The sequence below is a fragment of the Plectrocnemia conspersa genome, unplaced genomic scaffold (assembly GCF_051122295.1).
Source record: "Plectrocnemia conspersa isolate PC_06_02 unplaced genomic scaffold, ASM5112229v1 ptg000014l, whole genome shotgun sequence".
Classification (NCBI taxonomy): domain Eukaryota; kingdom Metazoa; phylum Arthropoda; class Insecta; order Trichoptera; family Polycentropodidae; genus Plectrocnemia; species Plectrocnemia conspersa.
Window position 1 is genome coordinate 342,006 of NW_028277178.1, and position 20,188 is coordinate 362,193.

At 30.0% G+C, this 20,188-nt stretch overlaps 1 protein-coding gene across 3 annotated transcripts in view; it reads right to left on the minus strand.

Annotated features, from left to right (window-relative positions):
* LOC148225899 (uncharacterized) overlaps positions 1-20,188 on the minus strand; it is a 41,729-nt gene that overhangs the window by 4,318 nt on the left and 17,223 nt on the right. For 2 of the 3 annotated variants that reach the window (XM_088204294.1, XM_088204295.1), the window contains 2 exons: positions 5,999-6,125; positions 1,563-1,677 (listed from right to left, as the gene is read on the minus strand). In XM_088204294.1, the coding sequence (XP_088060420.1) occupies positions 1,563-1,677; positions 5,999-6,124 (241 nt within the window). In that variant the 5' untranslated portion in view covers position 6,125. The remainder of the gene's footprint in view (positions 1-1,562; positions 1,678-5,998; positions 6,126-20,188) is intronic. The other variant, XM_088204296.1, reaches the window with a different exon arrangement.

Consider the following 20,188-nt stretch of genomic DNA (forward strand, 5'->3'; position numbering starts at 1 on the left):
TATTCTATCGATATAGTTTTGATTAACTTTGTCATATTCTTTATCAAAGAGGCTATAAGAAGCAACATGCCTTGATGAAAGTGTATAAAAATATTATTTAAGCAACAATTGATATATATATATATATAATTTTTCCCAAATCTCTTAAATTTACCATATGAGTTTATTTCCAGTCCTTGCATTACTCATCCTGATGGTAGTTTTTATTGGAGTGAATTTAGTAAACGTACTTTTATTTTATTTTTTTGAATTAAATTAAGACCATCGTGGTCTAACAGGTTAGCCCAATGCGCCACGATGGTTGAAAACAAATTTTAAATTTATAAAACAAAAAAACGTATATATACATAAATAGAACAATACTTAAATATATATATATATATATATATATATATATATATATATATATATATATATATATATATATATATATATATATATATATGTGTATATATCCTTTGCTCTATATATATATATATATATATATATATATATATATATATATATATATATATATATATATATATATATATATATATATATATGTGTATATATCCTTTGCCCTTTCTATTTTCGACCGTCCGGCCAATGTGATGATTCGGGGACTAATTGTTATTGCATATTAAATTTATTATTAAAATATTTTGCAAAACGGCTATTATTAAAAATACATTTGGGGCATCCAGGTAATCACGCTCGCGTCCTTTTTGATACCGTTATTTTTAATACGACAGTTAGAATGTATTAAACAACCTATTCATAATTACACAGGGCAATATCAATAAAACTATTTACTCACTGAGCAGATGGTAAAAATAACACTTATTAAAAAAAACTATTTTTAAACGATCAATAAAACGATCAATAAATTCATGTAAATTATATTTATTACATAGCAATACAATATGCTAGTGATCATTTGTAGGATCTAAACTGTTTATACAAACAATTTACTTGGCGATAAACTGCTAGCGATTAATTTCTGGCGGTAAATTGCAGGCAATAAATTTTCCTAACTGCATTTTTAGAATATTACAAATCACAATATGTAAAGTAATGTGTAAATATACATATATATTTTATTATCAATATTTAAAAAAAATATCGAATATTGAATTTGAAAAATAATATATATAAAAAGTTTAATTTTTTATTTTCATAAAAATATTTGATAAACTTGAAAGAAAAACTAATTTAAAATCGATTTTAAAGGATTAAAAAACGGATTTTGAAGGTAAAACTTTATAATCCGATTTGACGGTGATTAAATGCGTTTAGTTCGTATGTAATCTTATAAATCTATATACTGAGAATCATCTCAATGAAATATATATTTGTTGAGTTGCCTCTCGATATTCTCAACATCTTAATCGGCATGAGTGAGTTTGATATTTAACGATTTTTCATCTGAGGAAAAACCACTTGAATCGAAACGGTATGTCAGTTGACCCGTGAACGCGACTTAAAAGCACTCAAAGAACATCTTCCGTTCGAAGCAACTCGACATAGGTAACGAGGCGACGAAGAAAACGTGACTTAAAAAAATAAAGCAAAGTATTCACCTGCCGCTAAGACTGTGACTGCACCGGCCGGAACTCCAAAGCTAAGGTTGAAATTTTTCCTCTCTTCTATGGCGGCCACGCTGCCCATAACTACAGCTGCAATCCCGCAGACGATCTGCAATTTTAATATATATATATATATAAAATTAACTCTGTTCTGTTTTTGACAGCTGTCATAAAGTCTCTGTTGAAGAAAAACGCTCTATAGAACGTACTCCCATTGTGTATTTCTGCATTGTTCGTACGAAAATATAATATATGCTAATGTTAGATTTAAAAGTTTCATCTGCTGAAGCCAATTTTTCATTATAAGTTCAAATCTTGTAAATGAAATCAGAAGATATATGATATTATGTATTAAATGTGTGGTTTGAAAATGAGAATAAATACGATGAAAATCTTGCTACGAATTTTTCCCCTCATCTTATAATCCCCCAACTAAATGAGACTTACATATATATACGTACTCCTGTTTACATATATATGTATGTATAAATTGCCGTGCGTTCTTTTTCAGCGCTAGATTAATATCATATATCAACTATTATGTAATTATCATTGTTTACTATCTATATATTCAGTTTACCAGTCATATTAGAGTGTACAAAAACACGCGCTATCACGCGCCAGCGATCAAGAGCAGGGTATGCGGGAAATAAAATATAATATTTAGGCTTTACATTCACAACTGAGCTCTAAGAAGTATAATATTTAGGCTCAGTCACTAGTCGTTTTTTAGCAATAGTATTTCATTAAATGACATGTATTATTTTGGATAAATTCAAGGTGGGAGAATGCCCCCACCTGTTCCTAATTCTAAATTACCTCCCTGCTTCCATTTTAGAACACACGATAATTCCGTTGAAATTGCACCAAGGGGAGATTGAGACGACCTTTAAAAAGACCAAAAAGCAGCAACTTCACAGTTATATAAGTCATTAGATCTAAGAGCTCTATCCTATCTCCTAGCTGACTTTAGATTACAAGATTACTTTTAGATTACAAGAATAAGCATGTGAATTAAATAGCTAAATTAAAAACGGTTTAATAAAAAAATCACACAGCCCATATTTCGCATAGTTTGTTATTATAATTGTTATTAAATAAATATTTCTGATTAATTTTAACGCTCAAAATTTACTAATCAAATAGCAATAATTGAGTTTAGAGCTACACTAACGATAGTTTTTTAGCGAAAAACATGAAATTATGTGCACGTAGCGTAAAACAGCCGCCATATATTAGTTACATAATAATATACATTTTTTATTGTTATTTTAACTATAATATATTTTTAAATTTTATAGAGTTATTATTAAATTTCTGTCCTGTGATTGGTTTTCCACCGGAAAGGATGCACTAGTACGTGTAAGGACACATTGTAGTGGTGTTTTATTATTTCATAGAAATGATTTTTAAAATTGTTACAATATCATAATATTAATTTTATTTTTAAAATATTAGGTAATCCCGGAATTAATGTCGTTTTTTATTAAAACTCAAACTTATTTTTTTTTTTCAATTATTTAATATTTTTTTAATACAAAGTAATTTCTAGTGTTATCTACGACTCTTTGCCATCTTGTTACTAGATCTAAAATTCCTTATTCATAAAAGGCTTTTGGTTTAGATTCGAAGAACTCCGAAAGACCCGATTTCAGTTTTTGTCGAATTGTCGAATTTTTTGTTCCCTAATTGCGTTTCTAAAAAGCGAAATAAGTGAAAGTTGCTCGGTACCAAGTCCAGAGAATAGGGTGGATGCAATAAAACATCCCAGCTAAGGTCCTGGATTTTTTTACGGGTAATATCGGCAACATGCGGCTGGGCGTTATCATGTTGAAGAATGACATTACTTTTATTCACAAGAGCAGGTCTAATTTTTTGTAACGTCGTATTTAATTTGTCCATCTGTTCACAATAGAGGGCTGCAGTAGCAGTTTGCCCTTGTTTTAAAACATCATAATAAATTACACCTTTCGAATCCCACCACACACACAATAATGCTTTCCGAGGATGTAGTCCTGGTTTTGGTGTTGGAATTGGGGTTTGACCTCGATTTAACCATTGTTTCTATTTTTTTATATCATGATAAAGAACCCATTTTTCGTCTCTGGTGATAAAGTCATGGAGAAACGGGGTAAAATGTTGCTTTTCTTGCAGTATTTTGCATGTGTTGAGGCGTTGAGCTTTGTTGCGTCGGTGAGCGCGTGAGGAACCGAGATACCTTATTTTTTAACTTTTCGCAGTTTCTCAAGATAACGATGGGTGTTCGACCGTGATGTGCCGACTTTCTTCGATAATTCATCAATGGTCATAATCGGATTTGCTTCGATTTCCGCCTTTAGAGCTGGACTATCCACTAGACTGGGCCGTCCACTTCGAAGCTCGTCCTTCAAATCGAGATTGCCCGTTGGAAATTTTTTGAACCCACTTTGGCACTTTCTTTTGTCCAGTATATCATCGTAAACGTCATAAATGCATTCTGTTGCTTCTGTCGCAGTTTTTTTTTGAATGAAACGAAAACAGCATACAGTTTCTTAAATGTGTTTCCGAAGGACACGTCTCTGCCATTGTTTGTAAATGGGGTAGAAAAGTTTTTTTTTGTTTAAAAGAAAGGCAAAGGATCACAGAAAAGAAAAAAATTACAACGCACGTATTCACTGCTCATCGGACCCAAAAATACTAAGCCAAAGTTGCCTATTAAAAAAACGACATTAATTCCGGGATTACCTAATATTAAAAAACAGATCATAAGTTTTGTTCTAGATTCGCTATGGACCTGTTTGCTGATTATCACAAAGAAATTGTTCCAAAACTGTAGTTAAAACGTTTTTTGGCTTTAGACGATAACATGTTTTAATGTTTTATTTATGTTGTAACTGTTTTTTATATTTTATTTTTTTCTTAATTGATTGATGTTTAACTTGTTTTAAAAAATGTTTTAATTTAATTTTGTTTCTAGTGATTACGTAAATTATGTGTGTATTTGTTTTTGTACATTGACTATTGAGAATAAACAGATTGTAGTCATCATGTTAAAAAACTTTAAAGTTGATAAATCATGTTTCTTTCACGTGTATTTAACTCGAATGCTTCTCAAATTCTAAATAGGGCAAATAAATTATGAAAATGTTACTTAGAACAAATTGCTTCTGTTGGTAACGCGATAAAATCTGCGTCATAAAAAATGAGAATGCTAAAAAATAAGCTTTTAAAAGCATGGCAAAAAAGAGATTTTCCGTCATATCGCAAAACGCGCTAAAAAATTACATTTTTCCAAGACAATTCAATTATTGCGAGCGAGCGCTACGACATACAGTAAACCCAACGTAATAGCGAAACGTGCTTCGTACGCTACGTTAAAAAAAGCCCCTCTAAGTTATTCAAAGTCAGCGATGTAACTGAATCTTGTCTTGAAAATTTCAAAACAAAATCGAATAAATAGCAACACACGTATTTTTTATATACTGACGAATAATTTGACAAGGTGCATCGAACAGTCGAGAGAATTGTTCATGTCTGCGTAATTGCCGACGACTCGCTGTTTCGAACGATTGATATTCAATTCAACAGAAATCAAACAAAATGCAATACAATAAAATAAATATTTATTTATTTTCAGATGTGTTTCGTTTCATAAAAGTTTCTGTTATTTTATATTTATTTGATTTAGTTTTTGTCAATTTTGGTAAAAAATTGACATACTATAATTTTGCTAATATTTTAAACATTAATTTTTTAATGCATTTTGATTAAAAAATATATTATATTAAGATTTTTTAAATAAATAATATAATAAAAAAATTTAATAAAAAATAGTTGTATTGTATAACATATACATGTATATATAACATATACACAAGCATAGACGTATATATACCATAAACACTTTTATGAGACCCGATATATTTGCCCACAAGCTAGGCGACACTGGCAACACTGACGCGGAGGCAGCGGGAGTAACACATTCTTTGCTTGAAGATGCTTACCAATAACATTTAATAACTTTACTTAAAATAAAACTCAAACTATGAACTAATTAAAATATGCAAATAGTCGATAAAACCAGCGAATCACCGGCAACTACGCAGACATTAACGACATTTCCCATTCTCTGCGACATTGACAACTTTCGAGTCGTTAATTTAGTGTTTTAATTTCTAGTTTTTATTTGAAAAACTCGGGGTGTGTAAATGGAGTATTAAATAGTAATCTAGTATATGCGTATCGATTAGGTTATAACCGTCATTTTTACTTACACAATACACGTTCTTGTATAGCGATTTATATAAAAAGCATAAAAAATATCGCACAACATATCGTTTATGATATCAATAGACCGCGACTCTTCTGGGGTATAGAGTCGAGTCATACTTTGTTCTCAAGGCATGCTCACCTCAAGCTTCACTCTTATGAATATAAAAAAAAGTAATCACCTGTACAACTCGTATTCTTAGCGCTAGGGCGAACGGATATACGCCCTTGGAGGAAACTGCCACCCTGGAGCCGTTGCTGCCTCCGCTCGTCTCCACGCTGGCGGTGGACCCTTTCCTCCAGCTCATCCTACAACACCAATTACAGCCATCACAATAAAGCATGTAATTCGCTCTTGGTAAACGCGTTACTGCGTCGCCCCACTTACCCGACTATTATCCGAACGAGGGGAGGCCTACTGACTCCACCCTACTTATATTGCGACTAATAACCATAAAAACTAACTACCCAATTCAGGCGTATGGGCCTTGACCGATCGGTGTTTATTTCTCACATCGAATAGAGACGTAGAACATTATTTATAAGTATGATTTATCATTGCGTCCAAGATAATTATAGCGTTTTAGTTACCATGGCTATATTCCATAGCATTCATTTTGAAATATAAAATAATAAATAAAATAAACATATGATATTTTTCTTATAAAAATATATTATTAAAAAAAAACAATAATCTTGCTCGGAACAACGTCTGGTTGAGAAATCAAAAAATAGCTTCTAAAATTAATAAATATAAAACTATCAATAAAACATATTTAAATATGAGGGTATTCGATTAGTACAAGAATATATGGGATCTCTAAATTTATAGCAATTCGTTTAGTTCGGCTTACAAATATGCGGTGTAGTCAACCATTGGTAAATAAACTTATTTATTATTAATTCAAATTATTTACATAATTAAATATTTGATTCTGTTTGAAGCGGATGAAAACGTGAAAATAACTTTTGTAGGTGGTTTTTGGGTAAGCTCGTGATTTGCATGCAAATTAGACGCAATTGGGTTAGCACGAAAAATGAAATGTATCGGAAGTATATACCTACGGTTGTTTCGCTATCAAATTCGTACTTTATTCCCTTTCCGAGCCGTTTGAAGCGAAATCATGGCCCGCTATTAAATTGGACACACTTTTCAAGGGTTGGAGTTCCCCATTGAGATATTGATTTTCCGATTTAAAGTTAAGCCAAGTAAAATCTCTCCCTCTCTCCCGATATTTCGGTGAGCGGAACTTTTGACAACTTATAATGCTTTATTCAAAAGTTATTTTCCGATCTACGGAATGTACAGTGGCCGTTCGACCTACTGAGTGATCTTTCTAAAACAGAAATGATTAAAACTTTCAGAACTGGGATTCACTCTATATTTCAAAATTCACGAGGGGGAATTTATAATATAAAAACTAAACTTATTTTTCGGATCGAAGAATATATACAGCAGATTTTTATGAATTTTTATTTCAAGAAAAACATCCCGATAGCTAATTGGTTGCTAAAATTACATATATTTTGCTAAAAAAAAATTGCCTTATTACTGTATAATATTTATTTAAAAAAAATAAGCGATTTCAATAGAAAATATTAATGCACTCCTAATAAAATATTTTGATAATACGATAAGCGTTAGCCCAAAGCGTTATAACGGGGTAAGCTTAAATCAAGGTATTTATTAAGAAATTTATCAGTGAGGCTAGAAAAATCTTGAAAAACCCAAACTAGGATGTTTGTTATGAAATAAAATTATAAAATCATCATGAATTTTGATCTCCTAGACACAATAAAAATTTAAAAACACTAAGTTTTTAAAGTATATAGATCGTCTACTAATGTCTGCTTATAATAGATTATGAAACACAAAGTTCATTTAATAAATTTATTTTAAGCTAAGTTTGATATTTTTGTATTTTAAATAAAAAAAAATATAAAAAAATAATATAAAATATATTTATGTTATACTAGCTGTCGGTAATTTAAAAAGTCTCTAAAAACAATAACTTTAAATTGCTAACGTTCACCAAAATTTAAGCACATATTTTTTTCTGTATAAAGAAGCTAATACAAATCCACATTATTTATATTATATTTTAAATCCTGTATAAACTAAACATATTTTAAAAAATATTTTTTTTAGAATTTGATGATTTTTATACATATTTTGCTGTCTTACAATTTAAATTGTTAAAATCAATTTCGTAGTTCGTTCTCAAGCGCCCAAAACCGGGAATTTCCCTTTCAAATTTGCTTACATGACAGTTCTTCTGTCATCTGGCAAGCGCTCGCTGCGCCCATTTCTGTGCAATTAAAAAAACAGTGAAATATGTTATAATTACGTCGTTTTCTTACAAAATGTCAAAGATGATTCAAAGTGATGTAGCATTTGGAATTATAAACAATATAATCAAAACTATAAATTATGAGTGTGCCAGTAAGTGTTTGGTTATATGAATAATATATCACGGTTATTCTAACAAAATTACCATTGATTTTCCAGGATCTAATATTAAAAGACAAACAGCAGTGATTTGGCAACTAAGAGATATACATACCAAAGTTAATTAAACGTATTACAATGCTAGTAATAATGAAAAACCTCGTATTAGTATAAACAAAAAGTTACATTTTACCTACTATATAGTATCGTTTACAGTTCATTTTAAGAAGCAATGATAGATCTAATAACATTTACGTATGGCAAACAATTAAAATTTGACATATTGCGACAATTTTGTAGAAGATGAAGAGATGCCAATCTACGTGATTAATCCTTTACAGTAACTTCCGTCAATTTTGTTCTTCGGTTGTCGTTTAAATTTAATTTATGGATTATATTAGTAGTAATACTGTGTTCAATGTTTACTTATTGTTTTTAATTAATTTTCAGAAGCAATGATGGAACAATTTGATGACCTATATCGCTACACCGTAAAATTGGTATATATAAACAAAGAGTGAATCTTCTCATGTTGAAGTCACTATCAGCAAGTATTATCTTTTTATAAAGAACATACTACATAAGTTTGGTGTAACTGAATATCTTGAATTTGGCTCTTCTGAAAGAGGAATGATGGCACAGAACAAAAATTGAATAAAAACCATGACGTATACATATTTTGCCACATCAGAATTAAAAATAACCCACTCTTAGATATTTTGGCTATCGATTATTCCAGGTATGCAATCACATATTTATAATCATTGTAAAATGTAGTTTATTAGATAACATCCAAGAAACTACACATTTATAAACTGTCCGTTGGCTGATATATAAGCGTTCCCACTGCGACAACGTCGATTTGATCGACATAACTTTCAATCCTCATACATACTAATGATATATTACACGTTCACGTTTAAAAAATACCTGATTTATTTGAAATTTTTAAAATCTAACGAATATGTGAATTAAATCGGAAGCAATGATAATGTTTATGTAATATAAAAGGAAAAACTCACTTTTCGGCCTCGGAGCCCGTCGCCAGGAATTCAAAATTTGAAGATTTCATTACGGAGATTCTTTTATTATTGTTTATCTAATTTAATCGATGTATTCTTCTTATCCTAAACACATTATGTATATATTTAATTTTCCTAGTTATAACACACTTAGTTAATTTGCAATCTGATTATTTATAAAAGAAAAAACTCACTTTTCGGCCTCGGATCCCGTCGCCGGGAATTAAAAATTTGAAGATTTCATTACGAAGATTGTTTTATGATTGTTTATCTAGTTCAATCAATGTATTCTTATAATCCTCAACACATTATGTATATATTTAATTTTCATGGTTATAACACACCTAGTTAATCTGCAATCCGATTATTTATATTCAGTCAAATAAATTAATGAAAATTATTGTCGCGTAGCTAAATTTTATTAAATAATAATTATTTAAAACTGTTGTCATGGTACTGTAAGCCATCTTGTTTTATATTTGAATGCTTATTTTTTATTGGTCGAAACAACAGAACGCATTACCGGTGCCTCGGAAAGCAATGAAGCAAATTCAATTTTTATTTTTATTATTATAATTAAATATATTTCTTTTGTTTATGTGTATTTTTATACACCGTTCATACAAAGCGATACGTTTTACAGAGTAGAGAATAGAATGGAGAATGTTTCATATAAAGTTATGTTAAAGGAAGCGACGGCTTAAAACAATTATATTATAGATGTTTTCAGATTTGCTGAGATTATGTGTTTTGTTAAAATATTTTAAAGCTATCTATTTCATGTCCTAATTTAAAATATGTTATTATTTATAAACTATTCTATAAACAAATAATATTATCCTTATATATCTACATATGTTTTTTTTTATAAATATTAATATTTTATAATCATTTTTTAATGATATATTTATATATTTATAATATAAAAAAATATTTTAAGTTAAATATATTAAACTCTATTTACGATGAATTAGTATTTTTAAATCATTATATACAAATTTTGTAATATATAAAAAATTGAATAATCAACCTCAAAGAATATATATAATACATATACAGAATATATATAATACAAATTTTCAAGACCACCCGTAACCACTGTGACAAAATTACTTGCAAAAGACTTGCTAAAAGGGTTTTATAAAAGTAATTTCGTTATGTTCCTTGTAGCTTCTAAGAATTGCATACTTTTTTTTACGTCGGTGTTTACGTTGAGCGGACGTCCATTCAACGGCTTCAAACGATTTGCACAAAATCGTGGACCATACTTGAAGAAAGGGAAGAGTCGTTACTCAAATAAACCAGCATGATATAAGTTAGTGATTATTGATCTGAAAGACATGGGTACGATTCCCATATTGACCTTAGTGTTTTTCAATTTCTATCGTGTATGGGAGATGTGAATTAGTGAATATTATATAATTATAATATTGATAAATCTAGATGTTCCAAATCTCACGGATGAATATCGATTAATTAAAAAAAATCGATATAGATCATATACATTAGGTATGAGTAGTTGTCCTTTAATAATCAACTACTTTTATAATAAATAGTATTCAACAAGAATGAGATTAAATATTTCTGCTGAACAAGTGTACTAAAACACAGCATCTCTCAACTAAGCTGAGCTACGTCAAACTGACATTGTGCAACTCAATCTTCAATATGACAGAAATTTGAAATTTGATTTAATTGATAGAAATTTGATTTAAAAATAGTTTGTATAGAAATTTTGTAAATTGCAACACCAGAGATTCGCACACAATTTATTAGTTTTTAACTACATACTCGAATATTTTTATTTTAATTATTTGTGACAAAAAAAATGTACATTGTCATTGTTTTAAAGATACTGAATGCACAAGTATGAATCGTGTTTTGAAAGGTCTTTATAAGCAAACAACGAGGAAGAAGAATACTATTTTTTTATAAGCTTCGCACATTCCAGCGAGAGATGAAAATCGCAAAGCAATAAAACTCATCCCTTCACCATTACCACAGAACTTGTAACATGACACTTCGGCCTCGAGCGTATTTATCGACGGTTTTCCGTTACCCTAATATTTGCCATACATATAAATATATATATAATAATACGAAATGATGGGATACGTTTCGTTCGAGTTTGGAAAAAGGCGCGTGTTGACAAAATTTACGGTCGGGGTGAAGTGGGTGTAACGGCACATATCCACCCTTTGTCAATACCAGCTGACTTGTACTACTGACGAATTCAATTTCACTATTCGATCCCGGAGCGGAGGGTCCCTAATTGAATTCCTGCAATCTCGATGGGACGTCTCCACTGTGGGACTCGTTACGTTCATTATATATTGCTGAAGATTGTGTTGCGTTTCCAAGTTTCACAGTGCCTTACCCGAATTAGGCGACCTTAAATACGTCTACATCGCAAATGGCGAGGATACCCAAAACAATTAGTATCGTATACGAGGATTTCAATTGTGCCGCTAGAGTTCTTTTTTGTAAAAATAAAGTAAGCAATGTGTCCATAATCAAAATAATAATAAACGGCTCCACACATTTGGTAGAAAATATAAGTGATATACTAATGACACCGCACATCAACGATACATTACAATTACAAAAAGCCTGTCTCACTAATTGCATAGGTACTTTGGTGGTCGTAAATAAAAGCATTCAAATAAGAGCAGCCAAAAATACTGTATTTATACATATAAAAGACAGTCTAAAATGATATACATATATACACTTATGCAATGCCGCTGATTTATACGCAAATTAGAGCTAAGACAAAAATGAATTATTTAAAAGCTAACATCATATTAGACAAACAGATACCAGTGCATTTTGCAGAAAAAAATATGTGAGAGATTGTAATTTACACAGTTCATTTACATAGAAAATTCTCTTTTTTTACACATAACCAGCAAATAATTTAACTTTATATTAAAAAAAAATATGTTTTAAATTAAAAAACAAAATTGTTGTTCAGTACACAATCACCAATACTAAACGAGTTCCGTAATGATAAATATACCTTTTTAAGTAATACACATTGAGGAGTTTGATGCCTCGATGTTGACGTACTGATGGAACCATGTTTCATGTTTAGCAACAAAATGTTTTCGACAACTAGGTCACGATAATGGTCTTCACGTAGGGGGTGGAGCGACAGTTATATAGAATACAGCGCATTTTTATATGTATAAATATTTTTTATATAAGAATATATTTATATATATTTTTTTTAATTATCCATAATAAAAAATAAATAATTCATGCTTAAAAATTATTCCAAAATTCGATTCGAATCAGAGTTTTTTAAAATATGTTAACGAAATACTACAAATTATTTCATACTTTAGCAATAATGCGTACGGTTGCAAATTTTCCAAGTAATTTATTCCGTTTAAATTGAACATTTCGCTTCCCCTGTTATTTTAATCCTAATCGCGTTATGAATAATGAATACGGTTATAACTAACGTTTTAACAGGTTCAACGTTATTAATGTATATATGTATATAAAATTCAGACGAACAAAGTGAATAAATAATGTATTATCATATAAATAGCAATTACGAGGAATAACGAAACGATTAATTACTAAAATATATTTAGCGAATAAATACGAACTCTCAAACTCTCTCGTGTTATAAGCTAAGAAGCCAAGCTGTAGGAAAGTCAAGGTTTGACTTGTATAAGTTCCAAGTGAAAGTGTTATATAATGGAGGTGCTTTCCCTCTTTCTTACTCTCGACCTTCTGGCCAATGCGAAGATATGTGGCGGAGACAGAATTTTGCTTAATGGTCATAATCTAAGCATCTAGATATTGTGGAGTACAGTCACTGAGCAATTACAATTTGGGTAGCAATTTGCCATATTTAACTGACTTTCCTTAGATCCATTTATAAGTAGCCATAATCCATCCAAATCTCTGATTATCACGCTCGCTTATATAACGTCGCAAATAGTTTTTATTTCTAGAGCTTCAGCTCTGTAAGAATTAAATAATTACAAATGATTTATTTTTAAATAAAAATAATGTAAAATCATTATTGAATAAACTCATTATTGTTTTTGTCCGTCATAATATAACTAATAGTGTTAGAGAAATTTAATTCTCATTTTTATATCAATGCGTCAAAAGCACGATAGCGAAGACAAAGATACTCCATTAAAGCGAGCAATATGTCTTCAACGAGAGTTCGCAAACGTAATTTATTGTCCAAGTATTAAACGGATCATATAGACATAAAAGCTTTGCTACTTTTTGCAGAGCTTTCGCATAAATATGGATCGGAGCGTGTGGAACGTAAAAGATTTACGATTTTGTAGAAGAGTATTGAATTAAAATAAAACTTTTAGATACAAAAATACGATACATGCGACTTACGCAAAAGTGATGTTCAAAAGTTCAAAGTGCACTCAGCGTAGAGAAAATCCATTCTCTATGTACTCTTACATATTTTAAAGTTAAGTATATTATTTTGAAAATACATTTTTAGAGTTGGCACAGCTTTTTCCATTGTACTGTATATTTTAGCGACTCATTTATAGGAATTAATGTATGTATTATAATGTCGGGCTCGAGGCGCTCGTCATTTTTAATTAAAAGTAATAAATATAATTGATACGAAAACTATTATAGATTTATCTCAGTGTTGTATTAAACACATTACATGAATCAAATTATTTACACGTGTAATTAAATTAAATATGTACGAAATTAATAAATTAATATAGCAATCAGTCGCTAAAACTACAGGATCATACAGTCATATTATTCACGGAGTATCGTAACTCCATTCTGTTCCATAATTATATAACGAAATTTATTCATAATAAGTAAGATACTTCCGAACGATTATAGTGACACAGATAATTTAAAATTAATATTATGAAAACTATGTATTATGACAATACTATTATCAAGCAAAAAATATGTGTTAAATGAATTATATTGTAATGTACAAATACACTTTTTATATTTAAAATTTAGTCATAATTAATTGTTTCAACTATATACAGTTATGATACCACATGCTACCATCAGACGGTTGGTTCAAAATTTTCTGGAATATGCAATTCAGAGATGCAATACCGATCTTTGTTTTTTGTTAAAATACGGTCTAACGGTTTTAATGCACTTGTTAAAAAATGGATCTGCGGTTATAAGCATATCAGTAATTTGTTTATTTCACCGTTTTTATTAAGTTTTATGACTACTAGCTATATTACTCAGATTCGCCCGGAATAGATTCAAACTCATTATTTTTATGTAAGTCGTTATATTGTTTTAAAAAGTCTTAATATGAACTCTGGATAACTGAGCGCTTCTACTGCGACGGCGACGATACGATTTTATTGATTTTAACGTGTATTCTAAAAAGGACTGCATTTCATTTAATAAAAAATATTATGAATCACAAATAAATCGAAATATTAAAAAACACTGACTAGCTAACCTCTGGAAAAAGTTGAAACGACGTTCCTGTATTTGACATTTTGAACATACGTGATTATTGACAGGTGTCTGATTTACAGTGCTGCCAACATACGAAAGTCGAATTGGATCACTCTGCCCATTCTACTCGATTATATTATTCACTTTCCAAAAAATATATTTAACTAGTATAATTAGCTCTAACACTAGCAATAAACCGAATAATAGTATAGTATGTATATGAAAGGACAAAAAAATAGTCACGATGTAGACTAAGCGTGGTTTATCAAATAGGTATTATTTCCATATTTTTAAATTATGTAAAATAAACTGGTGAATGAAAAACAAAAAAAAACAAAATCATATTTTCATATGAAAGATTGCTTCGATATATCCAAACATTAAGCATGTAAAGATTAATTGTAATTTACATACATACATATATTTAGTGTATAAATATATTTAGTGACATGCAATCCCCTGGACGAGATCAATAGATGAATCGAGAAGTGTATTGATCTGCATTCAGGTGATTATTACTGCGATACCTGCAAGTCCCCGGAGTATGTAGGAACGCTTGCTGTTAGCTATGCACTGGTATTTAAATACTTTTACAATATATTTAAACTACTCTAGTTGAGTACATCGACATATTTTTGAAGTGCAGATTTAAGAGATTGCGAAATTGAATAAAAAACTGTGAGTATTTTAAGTATTTTAACATGTAGCTCGAGCGTATCCGGGTACCACAACTAGTATATTAAAAATATAGAATTGTGGAAATAAAATGGAGAGAGCTCCGCTCAAGTAAATAAACAGTACCGAGTGAAATACGAAGCACTCGCTATACGTACACAATAAAAAAGCTATAAAGGGTGGCTGCATTGTCGGTAGTCCGCTACGAGGATTTCAAGAGATTTCAGTTCTGAAATCCCAGACGGCGATAAGCCGGCGGGGAAAAATTGAGAAGCACAATTTACGCTGACCGATTTCAACGCGACGTGTCATTTTTTTTCTCTTATCTCTTACTGTGTGCAATTCAATCTATCGACCGACTTTTGTCACCCCCTTGGGCGCTGATTCGATTTCGCACTTTCTTCCGCCCCTTTATCTCTCGGGGCTCGTAAACGCTTCTTTCTATATATCCTTCATCAACGTCTATTGATGTGGCGAGAAGAACGCGAAACTTCACCACTATCAAATTATTATTATTATTGTAAACCTACTGTAGGCGCTAGCTTAAAGCGTTACAACTGGGGATTAATTAACACGTATGTGTAGGTATTGAAATACGCGTGGAGCTGGATACGAAATTGCGCAATGTTTCTTTGTCTAATATAGTCAACAGAATACGCATAAATTATTTACCAAAGTTTATATAATATTTCATTGAGTAGGTATTCCAAAGTGAGGTGCCGAATGTGTGATTACGTGTAATGTGAGGGCGATTAATGTCGTGATAGGCACAGGTATTGATTTGCTGATGTCTTGATGCCGTGATGCGAGAGACTATGACAAATGATGCACGGTGATATTTAGGATAATTAGGACGTGTGCTTAATTCTCGCACCCTAGTGTATGTACGTCTCTGTGTATTTAAGGGTTCGAAAAATTTGGGTATCATAGATAATTAGGTGTATTTTTAGAGGAGTCTGAAAAATTTATCGCACATAGTTCACCGCGTGCAATTAATCGTTAGCTTTTTTTCCGAAAGAGTTGGATTTTATGCTTGTTAAATAAGTAATAATTTATTTACAGGAATGACTAACATAATTTCACCATCAAAAATTGTATAGAAGCGCTTGAAAATTTTCGTTTTTATTTTTTATATTATTAAAAAAAATATGTTTCTAGATTTTTCATATTATTTTACGATTCATTTGTAGCAAATAAGTGAAACCCATAGATAATTATGTATATTATAAGAAGCTCTGAAAAATTTATCTAAGAAATAATTCTAGCCAATAGACTAAACATTTTTTAAAATAATCAAATTATAATTCATTACTGAAATACAGCAAAACTTTAAAATACAACTAATAAAAATACAACTTTCGCATTATTTAAAGACTTAAAAAAAGCTTTTGACGCACTAGAGTCTAGTGCGTCAAAAGCGTGTTATGATGGTCTAGTGCAGTGGTTCTTAACCGGTGCACCGCGGTGCACCAGTGCACCGCGAGCCTATTGCAAGTGCACCGCGAGAAAATTGGTAAAAACAAAAATTTCGCAAAATAGTAAAATTTTAATGTTTCAATCAATTTATATTTTATTATAGTTGTGATACCCCACAATGGATACATTTATTACCAAACGAAATTGTGAATAAGAACAAAATATTAATGACACTGGGAGTACAAGTGGAAGAAGTAGTGAAGATGTTACTAGACATTATACGTCTCATACAAAAGAAAATATATCTTGTAAAAAAAAAAAAAATGGACAGTATTCTGAAGAATATTTACGTTTCAGTTTTACTAGCATCAATGAGGAAGGATATCACATTCCACTATGTGTTGTATGTGGAGAAAAACTGTCCAATAGCGCGATGTATACTGACAAGTTAAATCGCCACTTCACTACAAAGCACGCCGATCTTGCATCAAAAAGTAAAGATAACTTCAAAAGATTGTTAAGCATGCAAAATAAACAAGCAAAATATTTTGAAAAAACTGTTAAAATTTCCGATAAGGCACAACTGGCGTCATACAAAATTGCTGAATTGATTGCTGTACAATTAAAACCACAAACTATAGCAGAGTCTCTAATTTTACCTGCATATTGTGAAATAGGAAAAATTATGTTTGGTGATGAAGCAAAAAGGAAATTATGAAAATTCCTCTTTCAAACCATACAATAATAAAAATAATTAAATATGTCGGATGATACTGAGAAAACAGTTAACGATAAACTTTCCAAGCGATATTTTGTTTTACAAGTCGACGAATCTACTGACAATAGCGGTAAGGCACAAATAGTAGGATTCGTTCGTTTCATAAATGAAAACAAAATAGTGAATCAATATCTATGCTGCAAAGAACTTACCGAGCATACGACAGGACAAGATGTTTTTGATCTTATTTATTCATATTTAGAACAATTTAAAATATCATGGGAGTTATGGGTAGGAATTTGTATGGATGGTGCTCCTTCAATGGTAGGCTCATTTAAAGGATTTGTAACACTTGCAAAGACAAGAAAACCTAATATTATATTTACGCACTGTTTTTACATAGAGAATCTTTAGTTTCGAAAACTTTACCAGCAACACTAAAACCTGTACTAAATCAAGTTGTAAATATAGTGAATTTCATAAAATCAAGACCTTTAAAAACACGCATGTTTAAAAACTTTGTATTTCTATGGAAGCTATGTACGAGTCTTTGCTTTTTCACACTGAAGTCAGGTGGTTATCTAAGGGTAAAGTTTTATGCCGATTCAAAGAACTTAAGAATGAATTGTTAATCTTTTTTCGAAATGAAGGTATGGATGATTTTGTAAAATGTCTTCAAAATAATGATTGGTATGCTAAAGTGGCATATTTAGCAGATATTTTTAATTACTTAAATAACGTTAACACAAGCATTCAAGGAAAAAACAAAAAAATTATGACATCCATTGACAAATTGACAGGATTTCGGAGAAAAATAACTCTTTCGAAAAATCAGTAGAAAAAAAAGTAGATATGTTTCCTTCACTTAACGAAAACATTCCCAAGAAAGTTATTTTCGCAATAATAGAACATTTACCTTTATTGGAAGAAAAAATTGCACATTATTTTCCATTCTTAAATATAGAAAATTATGACCGGATACGAAATCATCAAATTAGTCTAATTGTCGACTGATCGTACTTTAAAAAATAAATTTTCCGAAATAACTGTGAAGAATTTTTGGATTACTGTCCAAGAGGAATATTCAGTTATTTACATGAAGGCATTGAAAATTTTGTTACAGTTTTCAACATCATATTTGTGTGAGCTTGGTTTCTCAACAAGAACTAATATGAATACTAAAAAACGAGAAAGACAGAAAAAAATTTAAACGAAGAATTCAGGGTAACTACATAAAATATTCGACCTAATATTTCTGATATCTGCAAAAGCCAACAAGCTCAGGTATCACAATAATTAATTTTTGATCGATCATATAAATTCCATTATGTTAAGCAGGAACGTCATTTTGGGTAAACAAAGGGGGGAAAATGCACCACTTAGATTTGCCATCCAAAGAGCACCTTTAAATATTAATACAAATATTTTTAATAAAACACGTAATTAAGAATTGGTTCTAAGGCAAAATTAACTACCTAAATTTATTTTCAATACTAAACTTTTTTATATAATTTAATTTAAAAAAATATGTAAGAAATTTGTATGTAATTTTGTATGTAACTATTATTTTTTTTAAATATGTAATAAAAATTATGTCCACATATTTTTTTCGACCTCTTAATTCTGGTGCACCGCCACTTTTTCCCATGATCAAAAGTGCACCGTGACTTTGAAAAGGTTAAGAACCACTGGTCTAGTGACTAGACCATCATAACATATTATTAAAGAAATTAAAATAAATGATAATAGTAGGAGCAACACTTTGAATAATGGACAAGTAGTTGTAATATATGGAACACAAAGCGAATGTGAGGTGAAGTGTGAAATTCCAAAGGGTTCTATTTTGGGACCTATATTATTCAATCTATACATAAATGATTTAACTATGCTGGTATATGCTGTGATACAGTGTTGACATATAACTCTAAAATATTGGAAGATATGACTAGCTAGCTATATGATATTTAATGATAATTTGGGTATCATAATTACTGTAAAAATGATCTATTTACAAAACGTGAAAATATGAAATAGGTTTGCTAATAAATACTTTTGTAAGCATATTGATGACGTAATATTTTTTTACCATCGTCAAAAACTTTATATAGATTTTAAAATATATGTTCATATAAGACTATGTTAAAAGTTCATTGTATATATATTCATATAGAATTAAGGTATGTCTTTTAAATTAAAACCACTTCAGGTTATTTAAAATAGCTTACACGAAAGACATCTATATGAAAACTAAAATTTTGCACATAAATATTCTACCAAAGTATAAACTAATAATGTGAAGTACAAAAATGATATATAGAAAATCGATTATAAATACTAAATTTAAATTTAGAAGACAGCTTCATAATTATGAAACTAGATCTGCCAATGATTTACACATCCCTCAAACATTTTCTAAGAATTCTTTAACATATATTAGAGTTCAAACATTTTTTAATGAATTAATACAACTATAATTAAATTTAATTTAATCAGTAAATAAAACATTATACTATTTTTATTTTTATTATCCATTTACTATGCTTCTTATTTTTATTATTTGTATGTAAGTGAACTAAATATTTTTTTTCTAAATGTACATGTAATGTATGTTAATTTAATGTAATAAATTAGAATGAGAATAACT